The sequence below is a fragment of the Oncorhynchus keta genome, chromosome 14 (genome assembly GCF_023373465.1).
Source record: "Oncorhynchus keta strain PuntledgeMale-10-30-2019 chromosome 14, Oket_V2, whole genome shotgun sequence".
NCBI classification, from domain to species: domain Eukaryota; kingdom Metazoa; phylum Chordata; class Actinopteri; order Salmoniformes; family Salmonidae; genus Oncorhynchus; species Oncorhynchus keta.
The window spans coordinates 8,036,005-8,060,262 of NC_068434.1; the positions used below are offsets into that span (position 1 = coordinate 8,036,005).

At 41.3% G+C, this 24,258-nt stretch overlaps 1 protein-coding gene and 1 long non-coding RNA gene across 4 annotated transcripts in view; one reads left to right on the forward strand and one right to left on the reverse strand.

Moving 5' to 3' along the window:
• Positions 1–15,991: 15,991 nt before the first annotated feature.
• Positions 15,992–24,258, reverse strand: part of LOC127907417 (trichohyalin-like) — a 37,703-nt gene continuing 29,436 nt past the window's right edge. The window contains exons 7-8 of the mRNA XM_052462666.1: positions 18,436–18,513; positions 15,992–17,711 (exon numbers count right to left, since the gene is read on the reverse strand). Of these exons, the coding sequence (XP_052318626.1) occupies positions 16,486–17,711; positions 18,436–18,513 (1,304 nt within the window). The 3' untranslated portion in view covers positions 15,992–16,485. The remainder of the gene's footprint in view (positions 17,712–18,435; positions 18,514–24,258) is intronic.
• LOC127907164 (uncharacterized) lies at positions 21,725–23,019 on the forward strand. Of its 3 annotated transcripts, none has more exons than XR_008063561.1 (4): positions 21,725–21,850; positions 21,956–22,150; positions 22,424–22,591; positions 22,760–23,019. It is a non-coding gene; the product is annotated as an uncharacterized LOC127907164 (long non-coding RNA). The 3 variants fall into 3 exon arrangements; XR_008063563.1 differs by having other exon boundaries at positions 21,836–21,850; positions 22,061–22,150; positions 22,760–23,012; XR_008063562.1 differs by lacking the exon at positions 21,725–21,850 and adding an exon at positions 21,941–21,955 and having other exon boundaries at positions 22,061–22,150; positions 22,760–23,011.

Below are 24,258 nucleotides of genomic sequence, written 5' to 3' on the forward strand. Positions count from 1 at the left end.
TCCTTCAGTTACTGTCCCTACAGCTACTTCAGTTACTGTCCCTACAGCTCATTCAGTTACTGTCCCTACAGCTCCTTCAGTTACTGGCTCTACTACTCCTTCAGTTACTGTCCCTACAGTTCCTTCAGTTACTATCCCTACAGCTCCTTCAGTTACTGTCCCTACACCTCCTTCAGTTACTGTCCCTACAGCTCCTTCAGTTACTGTCTCTACAGCTCCTTCAGTTACTGTCCCTACACCTCCTTCAGTTACTGTCCCTACAGCTCCTTCAGTTACTGTCCCTACTACTCCTTCAGTTACTGTCCCTACAGCTACTTCAGTTACTGTCCCTACAGCTCCTTCAGTTACTGTCCCTACAGCTCCTTCAGTTACTGGCTCTACTACTCCTTCAGTTACTGTCCCTACAGTTCCTTCAGTTGCTATCCCTACTACTCCTTCAGTTACTGTCCCTACAGCTCCTTCAGTTACTGTCCCTTCAGCTCCTTCAGTTACTGTCCCTACTACTACTTCAGTTACCGTCCCTACTACTCCTTCAGGTACTGTCCCTACTACTCCATCAGTTACTCTCCCTACAGCTCCTTCAGTTACTGTCCCTACTACTCCTTCAGTTACTGTCCCTGCTACTCCTTCAGTTACTGTCCCTACTACTCCTTCAGTTACTGTCCCTACTACTGCTTCAGTTACTGTCCCTACTACTCCTTCAGTTACTGTCCGTACTACTCCTTCAGTTACTGTCCCTGCTACTCCTTCAGTTACTGTCCCTACTACTCCTTCAGTTACTGTCCCTACTACTCCTTCAGTTACTGTCCGTACTACTCCTTCAGTTACTGTCCCTTCAGCTCCTTCAGTTACTGTCCCTACTACTACTTCAGTTACCGTCCCTACTACTCCTTCAGTTACTGTCCCTGCTACTCCTTCAGTTACTGTCCCTACTACTCCTTCAGTTACTGTCCCTACTACTGCTTCAGTTACTGTCCCTACTACTCCTTCAGTTACTGTCCGTACTACTCCTTCAGTTACTGTCCCTGCTACTCCTTCAGTTACTGTCCGTACTACTCCTTCAGTTACTGTCCCTGCTACTCCTTCAGTTACTGTCCCTACTACTCCTTCAGTTACTGTCCCTACTACTCCTTCAGTTACTGTCCGTACTACTCCTACAGTTACTGTCCCTGCTACTCCTTCAGTTACTGTCCCTGCTACTCCTTCAGTTACTGTCCCTACTACTCCTTCAGTTACTGTCCCTACAGCTCCTTCAGTTACTGTCTCTACTACTCCTTCAGTTACTGTACGTACTACTCCTTCAGTTACTGTACGTACTACTCCTTCAGTTACTGTCCCTGCTACTCCTTCAGTTACTGTCCCTGCTACTCCTTCAGTTACTGTCCATACTACTCCTTCAGTTACTGTCCCTACTACTCCTTCAGTTACTGTCCGTACTACTCCTTCAGTTACTGTCCCTGCTACTCCTTTAGTTACTGTCCCTGCTACTCCTTCAGTTACTGTCCCTACTACTCCTTCAGTTACTGTCCCTACAGCTCCTTCAGTTACTGTCCCTACAGCTCCTTCAGTTACTGTCCCTACTCCTCCTTCAGTTACTGTCCCTACAGCTCCTTCAGTTACTGTCCCTACAGCTCCTTCAGTTACTGTCTCTACAGCTCCTTCAGTTACTGTCCCTACAGCTCCTTCAGTTAATGTCCCTACTACTCCTTCAGTTACTGTCCCTACTACTCCTTCAGTTACTGTCCCTACTACTCCTTCAGTTACTGTCCCTACTACTCCTTCAGTTACTGTCCCTACAGCTCCTTCAGTTACTGTCCCTACAGCTCCTTCAGTTACTGTCCCTACTCCTCCTTCAGTTACTGTCCCTACAGCTCCTTCAGTTACTGTCCCTACTACTCCTTCAGTTACTGTCCGTACTACTCCTTCAGTTACTGTCCCTGCTACTCCTTCAGTTACTGTCCCTGCTACTCCTTCAGTTACTGTCCATACTACTCCTTCAGTTACTGTCCCTACATCTCCTTCAGTTACTATCCCTACAGCTCCTTCAGTTACTGTCCCTACACCTCCTTCAGTTACTGTCCCTACAGCTCCTTCAGTTACTGTCCCTACTACTCCTTCAGTTACTGTCCCTACTACTCCTTCAGTTACTGTCCGTACTACTCCTTCAGTTACTGTCCCTACAGCTCCTTCAGTTGCTATCCCTACTACTCCTTCAGTTACTGTCCCTACAGCTCCTTCAGTTACTGTCCCTTCAGCTCCTTCAGTTACTGTCCCTACTACTACTTCAGTTACCGTCCCTACTACTCCTTCAGTTACTGTCCCTACTACTCCTTCAGTTACTGTCCCTACAGCTCCTTCAGTTACTGTCCCTACAGCTCCTTCAGTTACTGTCCCTACTCCTCCTTCAGTTACTGTCCCTACAGCTCCTTCAGTTACTGTCCCTACTACTCCTTCAGTTACTGTCCGTACTACTCCTTCAGTTACTGTCCCTGCTACTCCTTCAGTTACTGTCCCTGCTACTCCTTCAGTTACTGTCCATACTACTCCTTCAGTTACTGTCCCTACATCTCCTTCAGTTACTATCCCTACAGCTCCTTCAGTTACTGTCCCTACACCTCCTTCAGTTACTGTCCCTACAGCTCCTTCAGTTACTGTCCCTACTCCTCCTTCAGTTACTGTCCCTACAGCTCCTTCAGTTACTGTCCCTACAGCTCCTTCAGTTACTGTCTCTACAGCTCCTTCAGTTACTGTCCCTACAGCTCCTTCAGTTACTGTCCCTACAGCTCCTTCAGTTACTGTCCCTACTACTCCTTCAGTTACTGTCCCTACAGCTACTTCAGTTACTGTCCCTACAGCTCCTTCAGTTACTGTCCCTACAGCTCCTTCAGTTACTCGCTCTACTACTCCTTCAGTTACTGTCCCTACAGCTCCTTCAGTTGCTATCCCTACTACTCCTTCAGTTACTGTCCCTACAGCTCCTTCAGTTACTGTCCCTTCAGCTCCTTCAGTTACTGTCCCTACTACTACTTCAGTTACTGTCCGTATTACTCCTTCAGGTACTGTCCCTACTACTCCATCAGTTACTCTCCCTACAGCTCCTTCAGTTACTGTCCCTGCTACTCCTTCAGTTACTGTCCCTACTACTCCTTCAGTTACTGTCCCTACTACTCCTTCAGTTACTGTCCCTACTACTCCTTCAGTTACTCTCCCTGCTACTCCTTCAGTTACTGTATCTACTACTCCTTCAGTTACTGTCCCTGCTACTCCTTCAGTTACTGTCCCTGCTACTCCTTCAGTTACTGTCCCTACTACTCCTCCAGTTACTATCCCTACAGCACCTTCAGTTTCTGTTAGAAATGGGAGAAAACATGAATGAGTTGTTAATAATATCCAACCTAACAAAACTCACAGGTGTCCTGAAGGTTTACCATAATGTCTGAAATGCCACTGGTATCTCTTCTACTCTCACCATGATCTGGGTAGGTGTAATGTTCAACTAAATCCCCATATTGTGTACAGTTATCTGTCCTCCCTCTTCTATGAGCTATGTCCTGTAGCAATATACAGTCTCTGGGAATGATACTCATCTATCATTACATCTAACCCATAACACGCTATACTCCTCTATCATTACATCTAACCCATAACACACGATACTCCTCTATCATTACATCTAACCCATAACACACTATACTCCTCTATCACTACATCTAACCCATAACACACGATACTCTATCACTACATCTAACCCATAAAACACTATACTCTATCACTACATCTAACCCATAACACACTATACACCTCTATCATTACATCTAACCCATAACACACAATATACTCTATCATTACATCTAACCCATAACACACTATACTCCTCTATCATTACATCTAACCCATAACACACTATACTCTATCACTACATCTAACCCATAACACACTATACTCTATCACTACATCTAACCCATAACACACTATACTCTATCACTACATCTAACCCATAACACACTATACTCTATCACTACATCTAACCCATAACACGCTATACTCTATCATTACATCTAACCCATAACACACTATACTCTATCATTACATCTAACCCATAACACACTATACTCTATCATTACATCTAACCCATAACACACTATACTCTATCATTACATCTAACCCATAACACACTATACTCTATCACTACATCTAACCCATAACACACTATACTCTATCATTACATCTAACCCATAACACACATATACTCTATCACTACATCTAACCCATAACACACTATACTCTATCATTACATCTAACCCATAACACGCTATACTCTATCATTACATCTAACCCATAACACACTATACTCCTCTATCATTACATCTAACCCATAACACACTATACTCTATCATTACATCTAACCCATAACACACTATACTCTATCACTACATCTAACCCATAACACACTATACTCTATCACTACATCTAACCCATAACACACTATACTCTATCACTACATCTAACCCATAACACACTATACTCTATCATTACATCTAACCCATAACACACGATACTCCTCTATCATTACATCTAACCCATAACATCTAACCCTATCATTACATCTAACCCATAACACGCTATACTCTATCACTACATCTAACCCATAACACACTATACTCCTCTATCATTACATCTAACCCATAAAACACTATACTCTATCACTACATCTAACCCATAACACACTATACACTCTATCATTACATCTAACCCATAACACACTATACACCTCTATCATTACATCTAACCCATAACACACTATACTCCTCTATCATTACATCTAACCCATAACACACTATACTCTATCACTACATCTAACCCATAACACACTATACTCTATCACTACATCTAACCCATAACACACTATACTCCTCTATCACTACATCTAACCCATAACACACTATACTCTATCACTACATCTAACCCATAACACACTATACTCTATCACTACATCTAACCCATAACACACTATACTCTATCACTACACATCTAACCCATAACACACTAACTCTATCACTACATCTAACCCATAACACACTATACTCTATCACTACATCTAACCCATAACACACTATACCCTATCATTACATCTAACCCATAACACACTATACACCTCTATCACTACATCTAACCCATAACACACTATACTCTATCATTACATCTAACCCATAACACGCTATACTCCTCTATCATTACATCTAACCCATAACACACTATACTCTATCACTACATCTAACCCATAACACACTATACTCTATCATTACATCTAACCCATAACACACGATACTCCTCTATCATTACATCTAACCCATAACACACTATACTCTATCATTACATCTAACCCATAACACACTATACTCCTCTATCACTACATCTAACCCATAACACACGATACTCCTCTATCATTACATCTAACCCATAACACACTATACTCTATCACTACATCTAACCCATAACACACTATACTCTATCACTACATCTAACCCATAACACACTATACTCTATCATTACATCTAACCCATAACACACTATACTCCTCTATCATTACATCTAACCCATAACACACGATATCCTCTATCATTACATCTAACCCATAACACACTATACTCTATCATTACATCTAACCCATAACACACTATACTCCTCTATCACTACATCTAACCCATAACACACGATACTCCTCTATCATTACATCTAACCCATAACACACTATACTCTATCATTACATCTAACCCATAACACACTATACTCTATCATTACATCTAACCCATAACACACTATACTCCTAATGCATTTTCTACAGTTATAAACATTCTAACATGTTCTCAAACCAGTTAGTCAATATACATTGTTCCCTCCTCTGGAACCATGAACACCCTCATGTTCCACGAAACCTAAAAACATATTGACTTGAAAAGAAAAGAGAAACAAAGTACATGTATTATAACTCAGCACCCACTGGTTGATGTGATGTAACATAATAACTCAGCACCACTGGTTGATGTGATGTAACATAATAACTCAGCACCACTGGTTGATGTCATGTAACATAATAACTCAGCACCACTGGTTGATGTGATGTAACATAATAACTCAGCACCACTGGTTGATGTCATGTAACATAATAACTCAGCACCACTGGTTGATGTGATGTAACATAATAACTCAGCACCACTGGTTGATGTGATGTAACATAATAACTCAGCACCACTGGTTGATGTCATGTAACATAATAACTCAGCACCACTGGTTGATGTGATGTAACATAATAACTCAGCACCACTGGTTGATGTCATGTAACATAATAACTCAGCACCACTGGTTGATGTGATGTAACATAATAACTCAGCACCACTGGTTGATGTGATGTAACATAATAACTCAGCAACCACTGGTTGATGTGATGTAACATAATAACTCAGCACCACTGGTTGATGTGATGTAACATAATAACTCAGCACCACTGGTTGATGTGATGTAACATAATAACTCAGCACCACTGGTTGATGTGATGTAACATAATAACTCAGCACCACTGGTTGATGTCATGTAACATAATAACTCAGCACCACTGGTTGATGTGATGTAACATAATAACTCAGCACCACTGGTTGATGTCATGTAACATAATAACTCAGCACCACTGGTTGATGTGATGTAACATAATAACTCAGCACCACTGGTTGATGTGATGTAACATAATAACTCAGCACCACTGGTTGATGTGATGTAACATAATAACTCTGCACCACTGGTTGATGTGATGTCAGCACCACTGGTTGATGTGATGTAACATAATAACTCAGCACCACTGGTTGATGTGATGTAACATAATAACTCAGCACCACTGGTTGATGTGATGTAACATAATAACTCAGCACCACTGGTTGATGTGATGTAACATAATAACTCAGCACCACTGGTTGATGTGATGTAACATAATAACTCAGCACCACTGGTTGATGTGATGTAACATAATAACTCAGCACCACTGGTTGATGTGATGTAACATAATAACTCAGCACCACTGGTTGATGTGATGTAACATAATAACTCAGCACCACTGGTTGATGTGATGTAACATAATAACTCAGCACCACTGGTTGATGTGATGTAACATAATAACTCAGCACCACTGGTTGATGTGATGTAACATAATAACTCAGCACCACTGGTTGATGTGATGTAACATAATAATAACATGTAACATAATAACTCAGCACCACTGGTTGATGTGATGTAACATAATAACTCAGCACCACTGGTTGATGTGATGTAACATAATAACTCAGCACCACTGGTTGATGTGATGTAACATAATAACTCAGCACCACTGGTTGATGTGATGTAACATAATAACTCAGCACCACTGGTTGATGTGATGTAACATAATAACTCAGCACCACTGGTTGATGTGATGTAACATAATAACTCAGCACCACTGGTTGATGTGATGTAACATAATAACTCTGCACCACTGGTTGATGTCTAACCACTGGTTGATGTGATGTAACATAATAACTCAGCACCACTGGTTGATGTCATGTAACATAATAACTCAGCACCACTGGTTGATGTGATGTAACATAATAACTCAGCACCACTGGTTGATGTGATGTAACATAATAACTCAGCACCACTGGTTGATGTGATGTAACATAATAACTCAGCACCACTGGTTGATGTGATGTAACATAATAACTCAGTACCACTGGTTGATGTCATGTAACATAATAACTCAGCACCACTGGTTGATGTGATGTAACATAATAACTCAGCACCACTGGTTGATGTGATGTAACATAATAACTCAGTACCACTGGTTGATGTCATGTAACATAATAACTCAGCACCACTGGTTGATGTCATGTAACATAATAACTCAGCACCACTGGTTGATGTGATGTAACATAATAACTCAGCACCACTGGTTGATGTGATGTAACATAATAACTCAGCACCACTGGTTGATGTGATGTAACATAATAACTCAGCACCACTGGTTGATGTGATGTAACATAATAACATGTAAATAACTCAGCACCACTGGTTGATGTGATGTAACATAATAACTCAGCACCACTGGTTGATGTGATGTAACATAATAACTCAGCACCACTGGTTGATGTGATGTAACATAATAACTCAGCACCACTGGTTGATGTGATGTAACATAATAACTCAGCACCACTGGTTGATGTCATGTAACATAATAACTCAGCACCACTGGTTGATGTCATGTAACATAATAACTCAGCACCACTGGTTGATGTCATGTAACATAATAACTCAGCACCACTGGTTGATGTGATGTAACATAATAACTCAGCACCACTGGTTGATGTGATGTAACATAATAACTCAGCACCACTGGTTGATGTGATGTAACATAATAACTCAGCACCACTGGTTGATGTGATGTAACATAATAACTCAGCACCACTGGTTGATGTGATGTAACATAATAACTCAGCACCACTGGTTGATGTCATGTAACATAATAACTCAGCACCACTGGTTGATGTCATGTAACATAATAACTCAGCACCACTGGTTGATGTGATGTAACATAATAACTCAGCACCACTGGTTGATGTGATGTAACATAATAACTCAGCACCACAGTAACATAATAACTCAGCACCACTGGTTGATGTGATGTAACATAATAACTCAGCACCACTGGTTGATGTGATGTAACATAATAACTCAGCACCACTGGTTGATGTGATGTAACATAATAACTCAGCACCACTGGTTGATGTGATGTAACATAATAACTCAGCACCACTGGTTGATGTGATGTAACATAATAACTCAGCACCACTGGTTGATGTGATGTAACATAATAACTCAGCACCACTGGTTGATGTGATGTAACATAATAACTCAGCACCACTGGTTGATGTGATGTAACATAATAACTCAGCACCACTGGTTGATGTGATGTAACATAATAACTCAGCACCACTGGTTGATGTGATGTAACATAATAAACACCACTGGTTGATGTGATGTAACATAATAACTCAGCACCACTGGTTGATGTGATGTAACATAATAACTCAGCACCACTGGTTGATGTGATGTAACATAATAACTCAGCACCACTGGTTGATGTGATGTAACATAATAACTCAGCACCACTGGTTGATGTGATGTAACATAATAACTCAGCACCACTGGTTGATGTGATGTAACATAATAACTCAGCACCACTGGTTGATGTGATGTAACATAATAACTCAGCACCACTGGTTGATGTGATGTAACATAATAACTCAGCACCACTGGTTGATGTGATGTAACATAATAACTCAGCACCACTGGTTGATGTGATGTAACATAATAACTCAGCACCACTGGTTGATGTGATGTAACATAATAACTCAGCACCACTGGTTGATGTGATGTAACATAATAACTCAGCACCACTGGTTGATGTCATGTAACATAATAACTCAGCAGCACCACTGGTTGATGTGATGTAACATAATAACTCAGCACCACTGGTTGATGTGATGTAACATAATAACTCAGCACCACTGGTTGATGTGATGTAACATAATAACTCAGCACCACTGGTTGATGTCAGCACCACTGGTTGATGTGATGTAACATAATAACTCAGCACCACTGGTTGATGTGATGTAACATAATAACTTGCACCACTGGTTGATGTCATGTAACATAATAACTCAGCACCACTGGTTGATGTGATGTAACATAATAACTCAGCACCACTGGTTGATGTGATGTAACATAATAACTCAGCACCACTGGTTGATGTGATGTAACATAATAACTCAGCACCACTGGTTGATGTCATGTAACATAATAACTCAGCACCACTGGTTGATGTGATGTAACATAATAACTCAGCACCACTGGTTGATGTGATGTAACATAATAACTCAGCACCACTGGTTGATGTAACATAATAACTCAGCACCACTGGTTGATGTGATGTAACATAATAACTCAGCACCACTGGTTGATGTGATGTAACATAATAACTCAGCACCACTGGTTGATGTCATGTAACATAATAACTCAGCACCACTGGTTGATGTGATGTAACATAATAACTCAGCACCACTGGTTGATGTGATGTAACATAATAACTCAGCACCACTGGTTGATGTGATGTAAATAATAACTCAGCACCACTGGTTGATGTGATGTAACATAATAACTCAGCACCACTGGTTGATGTGATGTAACATAATAACTCAGCACCACTGGTTGATGTGATGTAACATAATAACTCAGCACCACTGGTTGATGTGATGCATAATAACTCAGCACCACTGGTTGATGTCATGTAACATAATAACTCAGCACCACTGGTTGATGTCATGTAACATAATAACTCAGCACCACTGGTTGATGTGATGTAACATAATAACTCAGCACCACTGGTTGATGTGATGTAACATAATAACTCAGCACCACTGGTTGATGTCATGTAACATAATAACTCAGCACCACTGGTTGATGTCACTGGTTGATGTAACATAATAACTCAGCACCACTGGTTGATGTGATGTAACATAATAACTCAGCACCACTGGTTGATCAGCACCACTGGTTGATGATGTAACATAATAACTCAGCACCACTGGTTGATGTGATGTAACATAATAACTCAGCACCACTGGTTGATGTGATGTAACATAATAACTCAGCACCACTGGTTGATGTGATGTAACATAATAACTCAGCACCACTGGTTGATGTGATGTAACATAATAACTCAGCACCACTGGTTGATGTGATGTAACATAATAACTCAGCACCACTGGTTGATGTGATGTAACATAATAACTCAGCACCACTGGTTGATGTGATGTAACATAATAACTCAGCACCACTGGTTGATGTGATGTAACATAATAACTCAGCACCACTGGTTGATGTCATGTAACATAATAACTCAGCACCACTGGTTGATGTCATGTAACATAATAACTCAGCACCACTGGTTGATGTCATGTAACATAATAACTCTGAATACAAGGTGAAACAAAACAACTTTCATGGTCGTCCCAAGCTGTCATCCAGTGATTCCCCCAAACAAACCACCTCCCCTCAGGACGACACTTAGAGATACGTTTCTGGAGACACTCTCTGCCACATTAATGTGATCAGCGCCCCCACCCTTCATCGTGCTTCAGCAGTTCTCTCTCGCTGCATCCCAATCACAACTAAAGCATTTGATAAATGATCCAACCCGAATGTAGAGTGACTGAACTCAATGCTTACTCTGAGAGTGAGGCTCAAATTCCAGCTTATCAACTTGGCACACATCATCCCTGTTAGAACATACATTTATATTATTAACTTGGCTCACATCATCCCTGTTAGAACATACATTTATAAACCACCTTTTATTGTCGGTCATAACTCTTCTCATTACAGCCCCCCCTTGTCCCTGTTCAGATCAGTATCTCAATGCATGTTAGTTTAAATAGTTAGCAGGGTGTATACCACCCCCCTTTCCTTCACCCGGCACTTATCATTCCAGCCTGTCTTCTTCAGATATCGTTTACAGTTCATTTTCCCAACGGCACATGTCACTTTTGCCTGTCACATTTCATGGCCCTTGATAATGTCCCGATTTTAATATCCAAGGAGATACATCGGTTTCTCCCACGTACACAAGTCTCTCACCTGAACTTGTTCTCTCTCCACACTCACTCCACACAGACTCTCAGCACTCTGTTCCTGGTTTATGGACTCAGACAAAAGTGGTAAAGTCACCGTCTCTCATTGCGCGCCTTTGTCGCTCTTTCTTCAGCCGGTGAGGGAGGGTTTTGAGGTTTACACACACTGTCTATGGACAAATTATTCCTACCATGCATGAAGACACGATCTGACGTCACCTTCCATGATAACCTCAACAAAGCACAGATCACAACAACAGTTAAAGTTCATTACCTTTCTGTTTCAGGAAATTCAGACAAACATTGACTATATGACGAATTATGACCTTAACCTTTTGTTAAATGTTAAATAAAAAATAAACACATTTGAATAACTAATCATCTTAGAATTACAACTCTTTATAACTCTCTACAGAAATAATAATCTCCTAAAGTAATGGTACAATTTGAATTTAGGTTAGGTAACACCTATACTAATTCCTCGTGACCCCAGTTCATTTTAGGTTAGGTAACACCTATACTAATTCCTCATGACCCCAGTTCATTTTAGGTTAGGTAACACCTATACTAATTCCTCATGGTTAGGTAACACCTATACTAATTCCTCATGGTTAGGTAACACCTATACTAATTCCTCATGACCCCAGTTCATTTTAGGTTAGGTAACACCTATACTAATTCCTTGTGACCCCAGTTCATTTTAGGTTAGGTAACACCTATACTAATTCCTTGTGACCCCAGTTCATTTTAGGTTAGGTAACACCTATACTAATTCCTTGTGACCCCAGTTCATTTTAGGTTAGGTAACACCTATACTAATTCCTTGTGACCCCAGTTCATTTTAGGTTAGGTAACACCTATACTAATTCCTTGTGACCCCAGTTCATTTTAGGTTAGGTAACACCTATACTAATTCCTTGTGACCCCAGTTCATTTTAGGTTAGGTAACACCTATACTAATTCCTTGTGACCCCAGTTCATTTTAGGTTAGGTAACACCTATACTAATTCCTTGTGACCCCAGTTCATTTTAGGTTAGGTAACACCTATACTAATTCCTTGTGACCCCAGTTCATTTTAGGTTAGGTAACACCTATACTAATTCCTTGTGACCCCAGTTCATTTTAGGTTAGGTAACACCTATACTAATTCCTTGTGACCCCAGTTCATTTTAGGTTAGGTAACACCTATACTAATTCCTTGTGACCCCAGTTCATTTTAGGTTAGGTAACACCTATACTAATTCCTTGTGACCCCTCCACCCTTCCATTCAAGAATCCTATTCCAGAATAAGACGACATAAAATCTACATTTATTTCAAAATTAAACCACATAAAATGTCTCATGATTTAAAACCCCCAAGGCCTTCTGAGAGTGTTGTGTCATATAATTTAAATGTGTTACCTTTAGTATCCATTCCTCTGTCATTTCTCCTAGAATCTTCAACCCAAAATATGTTTTCCTGTGGCAAATTTAGCCAATTTCTCCTCCGGAATCCGCAATATTTACATGTGGTTCTCTAACACTTTCTCTCACCAAGGCAGCCGCCTCAGCCATTCCCTCTGCTTTATGATTACCTATGGAGATTTGATCTGTACGACTAGTATGAGGATCACATTTCACCACTGTTCATTTACTGGGTAACTGACATGCTTCTAATAATGCCTAATAATGCCTCCTTTCTCCTTCTCCCTCACATTCACCTCCCTCATCTCCATCACTTATGTTTTAGTGGTGTGTGTGTTTGGAGTATTCAGGAGTTGTGATTTGGTGGTGTGTGTGTGTTTGGAGTATTCAGGAGGAGTTGTGTTTTTTGGTGGTGTGTGTGTGTTTGGAGTATTCAGGAGTTGTGTGTGTGTGTGTGTGTGTGTGTTTGGTGGGCACTATGAACTCTGCTCCCTCTCCTCTCTCTGTGGGCGAGTGTGAGTGAGAAATAGAGAGAACAAAAGAGAGAAAGTTTGTGTGTGTGTGCAGGGTAAGGGGCATGGTGTGGTAGAGAGCAGAGCAGACCACAGGTCTCAGACAGCTCTCTGTGTGTGTGTGTGAGCAGGGTAAGGGGCATGGTGTAGTAGAGAGCAGAGCAGACCCCAGGTCTCAGACAGCTCTCTGTGTTTCCTCTGTAAGGTCTGATTCTGATTGGTTAGAATAAACACATTAGAGGAGTTTTACAAGATGCTCCACTTGGTGGCTGAATTTATAGCTGAAACTTTGCTTTGCACAAACTCTGCTTGACAGATCAGAACGTTACAGAGCACTGAAAACATGACTGTCTGAACCAAACCTGTGAGCCAGAAGATGGGCTTTTAGCCAGATTGTTGTTGAAAAACTACATCTAAATAGCATTACTGAAAGCAGAAAGTCAGGTACCCGAGCTAACATTCAACTACAGTACATAGAAACATCATTCTGGCACTATGGGGACACTATTTAAATCCAATGGCGCCAGTACAGAATGTCTCTTTTCAGAGTCCTGGTGGAGATGGAGAGAGCTCTCAGGGCCAGAGAGAGAGAGTGGTTAGTTAGAGAGAGGTTAGTTAGAGAGGTTAGTTGAGAGGTTAGTTGATGTTGAATGTAGTAGTTACCATTCCATGTAACGTGCAGTGAGCCTCAGTGAAAAGCTCTGTATAAAAAGCATGTATTATTGTTAAGGTGTGGCTGCCACTTCCTGTCTGAGAGCCAGTGTTAGACTTAGACATGCCTGTGTATAATGTCATCACACAAACCCCAGCATTCAACACACACAACCCCCCCCCCTGTCCTGAATAGACTGTGTGTGTTACAGGGAGTCAGACAGGAAATCAAGAATATGATTCATTGATGTTCTGAAGACAACTGCCTTTAAATTAACATGTATAACTTTCATCAGAAGAAACTTCACAAACAATTATTATATATTATTTACGGTTTCAGGAATTCCAGTGTCTTGACCCACGCTAATCCTGGTCAACAATACAATAGACAAATATCTCACCCACTACAAATAATAACAGAACACCAAAAGTAGTGACAATGTTGACTTTTAGTCTCTGTCTTAATGACCTCATTTATATTCCACATGTCTGTACAATCACTTCAGAGTCTGGGGTTAGAAACCATGTGGAGTCTGGTCTGTTGTCACCATCATCGTAGTGAGGAGACCAAAGCACAGCGTGATGTGAAGATATATTTTTAATGTAAGATGAATGAACACGAAGTACACTAAACAAACCAACAACATGACCACTAACAACACTGCGTGCAAACATGCAACATCACATAGACAATCACCCACAGATTAACCAAGGAATATGGCTTCCTAAATATGGTTCCCAATCAGAGACAACGATAAACAGCTGCCTCTAATTGAGAACCACAAAACACCAACATAGAAAATACAAAAAGTAGGAGACAAAAGTTTAAACATGAAAAAACCCTTGAATACAAAAACAGACAGTACAAAAACCCTAGACAGGTAAAAACCAAAATGGTTCTCTGGACAAAAGACCTCCTCAAAAACACTGGGACTAAAAGTCTCAGGACTCAGATCTTTAGAGTTCTCAAACTCTGATAGGACAAAAACCCTGGACAGGACCTCCTGACCCCACAACCCCTCCATTCAAAAACCCTGCAGTGCAAAGGTCAATAATCTAGTTGGACAAAAACCTGTGACAAAAACCCTCATCAATATCTTTACAGACCACCCCCTCACCCTGACCTAACCAAAATAATCTAGACACTGTAAAAGGGGGTTTCCAACTGAATTTATTCAACTGAAATGTGTCTTATGCATTTAACCCAACCCCTCTGAATCAGAGGTGGGGGGGGGCATAATCGACATCCGCGTCTTCAGCGCCCAGAGATCATTCGGTTAACTGCCTTGCTCAGGGGCAGAAGTACAGATTTTGACCTAGACAGGATCAGTATTCTGACCTGTTTTCCCTCCATGACACTCATCACAGGACAGACTATCAGGTTGTTCTAGACAGGATCAGTATTCTGACCTGTTTTCCCAACATGAAACTATCACAGGACAGACTAAAGGTTTCAACATGAAACAGGAACAGGAAGTATTCTAAATACTGTTTTCCCACCATGACACTCATCAAACAGGACAGACTATCAGGTTGTTCTCAGTCAGGATCAGTATTCTGACCCCCACAACCCCTCCATTCACTCATCACAGGTCAATAATCACGTTGGTTTGTTCTGTGTTAAACATCAATATCTTTCAGACCTCCCTTTTCCCTCAGACACTCATCACAGGACAGACTATCAGGTTGTTCTAGACAGGATCAGTATTCTGACCTGTTTTCCCTCCATGACACTCATCACAGGACAGACTATCAGGTTGTTCTAGACAGGATCAGTATTCTGACCTGTTTTCCCTCCATGACACTCATCACAGGACAGACTATCAGGTTGTTCTAGACAGGATCAGTATTCTGACCTGTTTTCCCTCCATGACACTCATCACAGGACAGACTATCAGGTTGTTCTAGACAGGATCAGACAGTATTCTGACCTGTTTTCCCACCATGACACTCATCACAGGACAGACTATCAGGTAGTTCTTACATTGTCAGATAAATATAATGTTATTATCTCTAGCTTCTCCAATCCCTCCATGAAAAAGTAATCTCATCTCTAACCTCGTTGTCAGGCCAATTCAGTGAAATGGTGAACTAGGTTACATCTGCCCAAACATTCCTCAGATCTTCATCAGTTCTCCCTGTCTTCTTCCTCTCTCTTCTTCTACATCTCCATGTATCCCAGCACTTCTTCAGGCTAGTTACAATAACTCATTTACACATTTCCCACAGTCTTTCTATCAGTCCCTCTATCTCTCCATCCCTTTCCACAATCACTCTATCCTTCTCCTTCATCTGTCTATTCTTCTCCTCCATCTGTCTGCTGAACTCCCTCTGTATCTTTGTCTGTGAGATCATGATGTTCCTCTGTAACTCAGGCAGGACTATCTTCATCAGGTTTCTCTCTGCTTCAACTCTGGCATCTCCTTCATAGTTCTCCATCTCCTGTCTGTGTCTCTCCTCCATCTCCCTCCTCTCATTCTCTCTCTTCTCTCTAAATCTCTCCAGCTTTCTCTCCATCTCCTCCCTCCTATCAGACTCCCTCTTCAGCTCCCTCTCCAGCTCTCTTTTCTTCTCCTCATCCCTCTCTTCTTTCACCTGTCTCTCCAGTTCACTGGTTCTTTCACTGAGTGTTCTGATATCTCCCTCATGTTCCTGGATCACTCCCTCCATCTTTATCAGAGAATCCTGCAACTCCTTCTGAAGCCTCTCTCTCAAGTCTCTCTCCTCCCTCTGTTTCCTCTCTCCTCTCTCTCTCTGGATCTTTCCCTCCATCTCTCTAACCTGGTCCTCTGCCTCCTGGTAGGTCTGACTGCTGTAGAATCTCTCTCTGTTTCCTGCCACCATCTCCTCTACCTGATCCAGCAGCTCTGATACCTGAGTGCCATGGGCCCTGTCCTTAATGTTGAGGACGTGGTACCTGCTCCCACTTTTCTCTACAAGCTGCTGGAGGTCCTGACTTCCTGCTTGGAGAAACTCCTCAATGCTCTGCTCTTTCAGTCCATCATCATGGGTGAATAGAATCACAGTGTGTTCCCAACAACCCTCCCCAAACATCTCCTCTATTCTCTCCAGCACCCCTCTCTCCTCCCCCTTAGAGGGCTCCACTGGTATGACCAGGAGGAAGGCGTGGGGTCCCGGGGCAGACAGACGGACACAGAGCCCCACATCCTGTCTCATCTCCTCCAGAGAGAGTCCAGGACAGAACCAGTCTGGAGTGTCCACCAGCACCAGCCGTCTCCCACACACGTCCCCCTCTCTCCTCTTACTCCTCTGGGTCACTGCAGAGGGGCTGGCCTGGGCCCCAAACTCCTCTCTGCCCAGGATGGTGTTTCCTGCTGCACCCCTCCCAGCCTCAGTCCTCCCCAGCAGCACCAGTCTCAGTTCAGACACACTGGGAGACACTGGGGAGTCTGGACTGCTGCTCTCTCCTCCCACTGCAACACAACACACAGCACTGATCAACACTCTGACTCTCTGGAGGAGGTACAACAGTGTCTAATATAATATCATCTACATCCATAACTCACTAGATGGAGGAGGTACAACAGTGTCTAATATAATATAATATCATCTACATCCATAACTCACTAGATGGAGGAGGTACAACAGTGTCTAATATAATATAATATCATCTACATCCATAACTCACTAGATGGAGGAGGTACAACAGTGTCTAATATAATATCATCTACATCCATAACTCACTAGATGGAGGAGGTACAACAGTGTCTAATATAATATCATCTACATCCATAACTCACTAGATGGAGGAGGTACAACAGTGTCTAATATAATATCATCTACATCCATAACTCACTAGATGGAGGAGGTACAACAGTGTCTAATATAATATCATCTACATCCATAACTCACTAGATGGAGGAGGTACAACAGTGTCTAATATAATATCATCTACATCCATAACTCACTAGATGGAGGAGGTACAACAGTGTCTAATATAATATCATCTACATCCATAACTCACTAGATGGAGGAGGTACAACAGTGTCTAATATAATATCATCTACATCCATAACTCACTAGATGGAGGAGGTACAACAGTGTCTAATATAATATCATCTACATCCATAACTCACTAGATGGAGGAGGTACAACAGTGTCTAATATAATATAATATCATCTACATCCATAACTCACTATATGGATGAGGTAACTCCATGCTGTGTCTCCTCCTCAGTGGAAGTGTGGGGTCTGTATCTGAGGTCTCTCCTCCCACTGTAACACAACATAGAGAACTGGTCAACATACTGACTCAGAGACACATTTAAAACATAGTATAAACAAACTACAAATACATTAAACATCATAGTGAAATATAGATTATTGGAGAAAATAGAGAATATCAAGATTGATGACAGTTTGAGACAATATTGATAACTCACTAAGTGAAGGATGGACCACTATAGACTAGAAACAGTAGGAGACAACAGGACAATATTGATAACTCACTAAGTGAAGGATGGACCACTATAGACTAGAAACAGTAGGAGACAACAGGACAATATTGATAACTCACTAAGTGAAGGATGGACCACTATAGACTAGAAACAGTAGGAGACAACAGGACAATATTGATAACTCACTAAGTGAAGGATGGACCACTATAGACTAGAAACAGTAGGAGACAACAGGACAATATTGATAACTCACTAAGTGAAGGATGGTCCACTATAGACTAGAAACAGGACAATATTGATAACTCACTAAGTGAAGGATGGACCACTATAGACTAGAAACAGTAGGAGACAACAGGACAATATTGATAACTCACTAAGTGAAGGATGGTCCACTATAGACTAGAAACAGGACAATATTGATAACTCACTAAGTGAAGGATGGACCACTATAGACTAGAAACAGTAGGAGACAACAGGACAATATTGATAACTCACTAAGTGAAGGATGGTCCACTATAGACTAGAAACAGTAGGAGACAACAGGACAATATTGATAACTCACTAAGTGAAGGATGGACCACTATAGACTAGAAACAGTAGGAGACAACAGGACAATATTGATAACTCACTAAGTGAAGGATGGACCACTATAGACTAGAAACAGGACAATATTGATAACTCACTAAGTGAAGGATGGTCCTCTATAGACTAGAAACAGTAGGAGACAACAGGACAATATTGATAACTCACTAAGTGAAGGATGGACCACTATAGACTAGAAACAGTAGGAGACAACAGGACAATATTGATAACTCACTAAGTGAAGGATGGTCCACTATAGACTAGAAACAGTAGGAGACAACAGGACAATATTGATAACTCACTAAGTGAAGGATGGACCACTATAGACTAGAAACAGTAGGAGACAACAGGACAATATTGATAACTCACTAAGTGAAGGATGGACCACTATAGACTAGAAACAGTAGGAGACAACAGGACAATATTGATAACTCACTAAGTGAAGGATGGTCCTCTATAGACTAGAAACAGTAGGAGACAACAGGACAATATTGATAACTCACTAAGTGAAGGATGGTCCTCTATAGACTAGAAACAGTAGGAGACAACAGGACAATATTGATAACTCACTAAGTGAAGGATGGACCACTATAGACTAGAAACAGTAGGAGACAACAGGACAATATTGATAACTCACTAAGTGAAGGATGGACCACTATAGACTAGAAACAGTAGGAGACAACAGGACAATATTGATAACTCACTAAGTGAAGGATGGTCCACTATAGACTAGAAACAGGACAATATTGATAACTCACTAAGTGAAGGATGGACCACTATAGACTAGAAACAGGACAATATTGATAACTCACTAAGTGAAGGATGGACCACTATAGACTAGAAACAGTAGGAGACAACAGGACAATATTGATAACTCACTAAGTGAAGGATGGACCACTATAGACTAGAAACAGTAGGAGACAACAGGACAATATTGATAACTCACTAAGTGAAGGATGGTCCACTATAGACTAGAAACAGTAGGAGACAACAGGACAATATTGATAACTCACTAAGTGAAGGATGGACCACTATAGACTAGAAATAGTAGGAGACAACAGGACAATATTGATAACTCACTAAGTGAAGGATGGACCACTATAGACTAGAAACAGTAGGAGACAACAGGACAATATTGATAACTCACTAAGTGAAGGATGGTCCTCTATAGACTAGAAACAGTAGGAGACAACAGGACAATATTGATAACTCACTAAGTGAAGGATGGTCACTATAGACTAGAAACAGTAGGAGACAACAGGACAATATTGATAACTCACTAAGTGAAGGACGGACCACTATAGACTAGAAACAGTAGGAGACAACAGGACAATATTGATAACTCACTAAGTGAAGGACGGTCACTATAGACTAGAAACAGTAGGAGACAACAGGACAATATTGATAACTCACTAAGTGAAGGATGGTCCTCTATAGACTAGAAACAGGACAATATTGATAACTCACTAAGTGAAGGATGGACCACTATAGACTAGAAACAGTAGGAGACAACAGGACAATATTGATAACTCACTAAGTGAAGGACGGTCACTATAGACTAGAAACAGTAGGAGACAACAGGACAATATTGATAACTCACTAAGTGAAGGATGGACCACTATAGACTAGAAACAGTAGGAGACAACAGGACAATATTGATAACTCACTAAGTGAAGGATGGACCACTATAGACTAGAAACAGGACAATATTGATAACTCACTAAGTGAAGGATGGACCACTATAGACTAGAAACAGTAGGAGACAACAGGACAATATTGATAACTCACTAAGTGAAGGATGGACCACTATAGACTAGAAACAGTAGGAGACAACAGGACAATATTGATAACTCACTGTTTAGAGGAACCTCCATGCTGTCTCTCCTCCTGACTGGGAGGATGGAACCTGTTTCTGACAGCTCTCCATGTTCTAAAATAATAGAACAACCATTTAGAATGAGAACATTTACCTCAGTGACACATGAAGGCACATAGACCTACTGAAGGGGAGTTCTGGGTTTCTACTGAAATGTTAAGTATCACATATCTCCCTCACCAGTCATCTGGGCTGAGATCTCTTCTCAGTCTCTCTACCTCAGTCTTCACATCACATATCTGTTGAGCTGAAATAACAAAGGAGGACTAGGATCTGAATTCTGTGTTAAAGACTTTAGACAGAAATATGATGCAGAGGGAAAGTATGAAGTGATTGACAACAATATTCACAACTCAGTGGAGAGTCGACAATAACCTGAGAATTGAGGAAAGTACAGAAGACTAAATGTATTAATGGTGTGAATAATCTCACCCAGTTCAGCATTTTCATTGTTGACATCCTCCACCTGTTTGTCTCTTTCTTTTAACTGGTTCTCTCTCTCCTCTAGTAGGTTGTCTTTCTCTTCTACTTCCTGTCTCCTCTCTTCTACTTCCTGTCTCCTCTCTTTTAGTTCGTTTTCTTTTCCCTCCAGTAGTTTGTCTCTCTCTTCCAGTCGTCTGTCTCTCTCTTCCAGTAGTCTGTCTCTCTCTTCCAGTAGTCTGTCCTTCTCTCCCAGTCTGTGGTTCCTGACCTCTAGGTGAAGGTCTCGATCCTTTAGTTGTTTGTCTCTCTCTTCCAGTAGTTTGTCTTTCTCTTCCAGTAGTCTGTCCTTCTCTCCCAGTCTGTGGTTCCTGTCCTCTAGGTGAAGGTCTCGATCCTTTAGTTGTTTGTCTCTCTCTTCCAGTAGTTTGTCTTTCTCTTCCAGTAGTCTGTCCTTCTCTCCCAGTCTGTGGTTGCTGTCCTCTAGTTGAAGGTATTTTTCCTTTAGTAGTTTGTCTTTCTCTTCCAGTAGTCTGTCCTTCTCTCCCAGTCTGTGGTTCCTGTCCTCTAGTTGAAGGTCTTTTTCCTTCAGTTTTTTGTCTTTGTCTCCTAGTTCAATCTTCTTCTCTTTTAGTTCATTTTCTTTTCCCTCCAGATGTTTGTCTCTCTCTTCCAGTAGTTTGTCTCTCTCTTCCAGTCGTCTGTCTCTCTCTTCCAGTAGTTTGTCTCTCTCTTCCAGTCGTCTGTCTCTCTCTTCCAGTCGTCTGTCTCTCTCTTCCAGTAGTTTGTCTTTCTCTTCCAGTAGTCTGTCCTTCTCTCCCAGTCTGTGGTTGCTGTCCTCTAGTTGAAGGTATTTTTCCTTTAGTAGTTTGTCTTTCTCTTCCAGTAGTCTGTCCTTCTCTCCCAGTCTGTGGTTGCTGTCCTCTAGTTGAAGGTCTTTTTCCTTTAGTAGTTTGTCTTTCTCTTCCAGTAGTCTGTCCTTCTCTCCCAGTCTGTGGTTCCTGTCCTCTAGTTGAAGGTCCTTTTCCTTCAGTTTTTTGTCTTTGTCTCCTAGTTCAATCTTCTTCTCTTTTAGTTCATTTTCTTTTCCCTCCAGATGTTTGTCTCTCTCTTCCAGTAGTTTGTCTCTCTCTTCCAGTCGTCTGTCCTTCTCTCCCAGTCTGTGGTTCCTGTCCTCTAGTTGAAGGTCTTTTTCCTTTAGTAGTTTGTCTTTCTCTTCCAGTAGTCTGTCCTTCTCTCCCAGTCTGTGGTTCCTGTCCTCTAGTTGAAGGTCTTTTTCCTTTAGTAGTTTGTCTTTCTCTTCTAATAGTCTGTCCCTCTGTTCCATTATCTGGTTCTTCTCCTCCAGGAGTCTCTCTTTCTCTCTCACTTCTTGGGTCATATCGCCCAGTTGTGTGTCTTTCTCTCTCACTTCCTGGGTCATATCATCCAGTTGTGTGTCTTTCTCTCTCACTTCCTGGGTCATATCATCCAGTTGTGTGTCTTTCTCTCTCACTTCCTGGGTCATATCATCCAGTTGTGTGTCTTTCTTTCTCACTTCCTGGGTCATATCATCCAGTTGTCTGTCTTTCTTTCTCACTTCCTGGGTCATATCATCTAGTTTCTCCTCTAGTTGTTTCATCTCCTGTCTTAATTTCTCTTTTAATTCTTTTTCCATCTTCAACTCTGACAGAAAGCAATTAACATATGTAATTGGTTGTTTGAATAAGTAATGTATTAATCTATTCAATAGTGTGTCTATAAAGACATTATCATTTGATGGAGGTGGTACAATTATTAGTAATTATTTCCTCCAGTCAACAGTTATCTGAGCTGAACCAATCATCAACTGGTCTATTGACAATATTAGATACGTTACAAATGAATTAGTCTGAAAAACTGAATGACATCACTCATGTTCCCTGATTCAATCCTCTCTCCTCCAGACTCTCTCATACTTACCAAGCTCACCAGCTGATACCTCCCTCTTCAGCTTGTCCTCCTGGGTCTCACATTGTAAATACCGTGATCCTGAGACTATGGTGTAAAACAGAGAGGTGAGTTCTGTGTGGTAGATGACATCACTATATACAGAACAAACAGGACCAATCAGATTTCTCCTGTCACTCAAGCCTCCCTCATGGAGGGACTGTGGGAACCAATAAGATCTGATTAACGTAAATAATGTTGTTTTGTTATTGGTCTTTCTCTGATCAAATGATTATTGTCGTTGTTTGTGATAACCAGCATTGGGCTCTATGTCAGATACAGGATATTGTGTCAGGAGGCAGGGTTCTATGGAATATACATTCAGTAGAATGTGAAGAACATATGACATCATAATACAACCTACCTTGAGAACATTTGGGGAGAGTTTTGATAAATGTAAAGAAACTGATTTAATTTGTAGCCTTGAAGAAGACACACTGCTGTTCACAAGGCCTGTAGTTTTTATAGTATCAGATTAACACTCTGGTCTGTTCTTTGTCTTGTGTTATTGGTTGTCAATATAGCCCGGTGTGTTACATCGCAGCACCTCGCATCGGCCGGGCTAGAGTGGGCATCGAGCCAGGTGCCATGAAGCCGGCTCAGCGCAACTGGTCTCCTGTGCGTCACCTCGGGCCTGGGAACATGGCACCAGCCCTACGCACGGTGTCCCCGGTTTGCCAGCACAGCCCAGTGCCGTCTGTTCCACCTTGCTGCACT